The sequence below is a fragment of the Mustela nigripes genome, chromosome 9 (genome assembly GCF_022355385.1).
Source record: "Mustela nigripes isolate SB6536 chromosome 9, MUSNIG.SB6536, whole genome shotgun sequence".
Classification (NCBI taxonomy): domain Eukaryota; kingdom Metazoa; phylum Chordata; class Mammalia; order Carnivora; family Mustelidae; genus Mustela; species Mustela nigripes.
This window is the reverse complement of record NC_081565.1, coordinates 27,080,020-27,083,869: the sequence shown is the minus strand read 5'-3', so window position 1 is coordinate 27,083,869 and position 3,850 is coordinate 27,080,020. Positions and strand designations below refer to the sequence as shown.

Below are 3,850 nucleotides of genomic sequence, written 5' to 3'. Positions count from 1 at the left end.
TAGAAAAGGTGGTGTCTAAGTTAGGAGAGGTCCTTCTAGCTTAAGAAAGCAACATGTACAAATACATATGGAAAAAGGGTGCTTGGGTGGCTCCGTCGGTTAAGCATCTGCCTTCAGCTCAGGTCATGATCCCAGGGTCCTACGATTGAGTCCCTAGTTGGGATTCCTGCTCAGTGGGGAGCCTGCTTCTCCCTCTTCCTCTACCCCTCCCCCTGCTCATGCTATCCCTCATGTGCTCTCTCTCAAATAAATCAACTCTTTAAATTTAAAAAAAATGCATAAGGAAGAGTATAGTGTTATGGAGAGACTCAAAGAAATAGCATGGCCTCTGCAGGGCATTTAGGGTGTTAGTGGTACCTCCAAACTTCTACAGTAGAAGAATCAAGGGGTAACAATGTGGTTAGTTGAGGAGCTGGAGGACTTTTCTTAAAATTGTTTTACACAGGAAGCACACTGTTTTACATGGATTATATTTTCCTATTAAGATGTTTTTTGTGCTGTTGCTGATGAAGATCATGAGGAAACAAAACCTCCCTTGATACTACCAAAGGAGAAGAAATGGCAAAAGTGAAAGCAAAGGTAACTGAAGTTGAATATGCCCACATGACAGGCTGCTTTGGTGTTTCTGGTAAACTTATTGTTTCAATTTTCTCTTGTTTTGACCTAAATTCTGAGAAGTGGCTTCCCTCATCTGGGATCTTTTTAGAATAGAGAAAGTCACACCTCCTTCATCTTTGTGTGTATATGTCTGTATTACATGTGTACATATTTAATACTACTTTGTTATATGATTATATATTATATATATGCCATGTTGGAACCATCTACTGATGTAGGTGCCTAACAGATTTTACCTAAGCTGATTCCAATGGCAACTTGACAAATAATTACTGCTTTTTCCAAGTCAGCTATGAGCTGAGACTCTGAAAAAATAAACAGTTTACTAAAGTTATATCCAGGTTAAATGACAGGTGCTTGATCTACATAATCTTTTAAATGGAGACCAGTTTCATCAGGAAACACCTTTAATTTAAAATTCTCCATTAATAATGACATCCCCAATATCTACATTTGAAAGCAGTTTGTCTTAAATTTTATTTGGCACTTCCCAGTAGGACTCTTGGAGTATTAATAGCCTTGACACTGTTTCTGTTAGGCCTCAGATGTGTTGGATTTCTCCAAAGCCTTACTACCATCCATCGTCAATAAAATAAATACCATATCCCTCCTCCTTTGATTCCTAGGACTGTTTCAAGATGAATCAAATACAATATTGGAAGAGAAGGTATACTAAAAAGCTACATTATAAACTTAAATTTCCCTGATCTTGTCCTTTCCTAAACACTGAAAGTGAAATGGAACACATGAAGATGGGGAATTACTCGCCTGTGACTGAATTCATTCTGGTGGGACTTTCCAAATACCCAGAGCTCCAGCTTTTTCTTTTCATGCTCTGCCTCATCATGTATGTGATAATTCTGCTAGGAAACAGCCTCCTCATTACCATCAGCACACTGGATTCTCGCCTCCACACCCCCATGTACTTCTTCCTTGGGAACCTCTCATTCCTGGACATCTGTTATACATCATCATTCATTCCTCCAATGCTCATCATATTTAGGTCTGAGACAAAATCCATCTCTTTTATTGGCTGTGCTCTCCAGATGGTTATCTCCCTTGGGTTGGGCTGCACTGAGTGTGTCCTCTTGGCTGTGATGGCCTATGATCGGTATGTGGCCATCTGCAACCCACTGAGGTACCCCATCATCATGAACAAAGTACTTTATGTGCATATGGCTGCATGGTCATGGATCATAGGCCATCTGACCTCCCTATTGCAAACAGTCATGACAATGATAATGCCGTTCTGTGGGAATAATGTCATCGACCACCTTACCTGTGAGTTACTGGCCGTTCTCAAACTCATCTGCTCAGATATCACCACCAATGTGATAATCATGACAATGATAAGTATTGTTATATTGGTGATTCCCCTATTGTTAATTTTCATCTCCTATGTTTTTATCCTCTCTTCCATCCTGAGAATTAATTCTGCCGAGGGGAGAAAGAAAGCTTTTTCTACCTGTTCAGCCCACCTCGCTGTGGTTATCTTATTCTATGGTTCAGCCCTTTTTACATACATGAAGCCCAAGTCAAAGGACACGAACACTTCTGATGAGATTATTGGGCTATTTTATGGAGTGGTAGCCCCAATGTTAAACCCCATTATCTATAGTTTGAGGAATAAAGAAGTGAAAGAAGCCATGATAAAAGTTTTGAAGAGACACCAGCATTTATTGAAATCATGAAATGCTTAAAGACATGTGATATCCTAAATGGTGAAATGGATCTTGTCTTTCTTTTTAAATTCAATTAATTAACATAAAGGGGCACCTGGGTAGCTCAGTGGGTTAAAGCCTCTGCCTTCGGCTCAGGTCATGATCCCAGGGTCCTGGGATTGAGCCCTGCATCAGGCTCTCTGATCAGCAGGGAGCCTGCTTCCTCCTCTCTCTCTGCCTGCCTCTCTGCCTATTTGTGATCTCTGTTAAATTTAAAAAACCCAAAAACCATATAATGTATTATTGGTTTCAGAGGTAGAGGTCAGTGATTTATCAGTCTTATATAATACCCAGTTCTCATTACATAACATGCCCTCATTAATGTCCATCATGCACTTACCTCGTCCCCTCACCCCTCTAACCTCAGTAACCCTCAATTTGTTTCCCCTGATTAAGATTTTTTTATAGTTTGTCTCACTCACTTTGTCTTGTTTCATTTTCTCCTATTTTCCCTTATGATCCTGTTTTGTTTCTTAAATACCATATGATAATTGTCTTTCTCTGACTGATATTCACTTAGTATTATTCCCTCTAGCTCCATCCACGTCATTGCAAATGGCAAGATTTCATTTTTTTTTAAGATTTTATTTATTTATTTGACAGAGAGAAATTACAAGTACACTGAGAGGCAGGCAGAGAGAGAGAGAAGGAAGCAGGCTCCCTGCTGAGCAGAGAGCCCGATGCGGGACTCGATCCCAGGACTCTGAGATCATGACCTGAGCCGAAGGCAGCGGCTTAACCCACTGAGCCACCCAGGTGCCCCAAGATTTCATTTTTGATGGCTGAGTAGTGTGTGTGTGTGTGTGTGTGTGTGTGTGTGTGTGTGTGTGTGTGTCTTCATTACCATTCATCTGTTGATGGACTTCAGGGCTCTTTCCATAGTTTGGCTATTGTGGACATTGCTGCTATAAATACTGGAGTGCAGGATCCCTTCAGGTCACTACATTTACTTTGGGGTAAATATCTAGCAGTGCAATTGCTGGGTTGTAGGGTAACTCTATTTTTAATTTTTTGAGGAACATCCACACTCTTTTCCAGAGTAGCTGCACCAGTTTGATTCTCACCAACAATGTAAGAGGGTTCCCCTTTATCCACATCTTCGTCGACATCTTTTGTTTCCTGACTTATTAATTTTATCCATCCTGACTGGTATGAGGTGGTATTTCACTGTGGTTCTGAACTCTATTTTCCTGATGCCAAAAGATGTTGAGCATTTTTTCATGTGTCTGTTGGGCATTTGTATGTCTTCTTTGGAGAAATGTCTGTTCATGGCTTCTGCCCACTTCTTGAATGGATTCTTTATTCTTTAGGTGTTGAGTTTGTTAAGTTCTTAACAGATTTTAGATACTAGCCCTTTATTTAATATGTCATTTGCAAATATTTTCTCCCATTCTGTCAGTTGTCTTTTTTGGTTTCAGTGACTATTTCCTTTACTGTGCAAAATGTTTTTACCTTGATGAAGTCCTAATAGTTTATTTTTGCCTTTGCTTCCCTTGCTTTTGGAGACATGT

The 3,850-nt window shown here is 40.0% G+C and overlaps 1 protein-coding gene across 1 annotated transcript; it reads left to right on the top strand.

Moving 5' to 3' along the window:
* Nucleotides 1-1,355: 1,355 nt before the first annotated feature.
* On the top strand, nucleotides 1,356-2,309 carry LOC132025065 (olfactory receptor 13D1-like). Its single transcript, XM_059412241.1, has one exon. It carries the CDS (start codon nucleotides 1,356-1,358, stop codon nucleotides 2,307-2,309), a length of 954 nt encoding a protein of 317 aa, XP_059268224.1.
* Nucleotides 2,310-3,850: the final 1,541 nt, after the last annotated feature.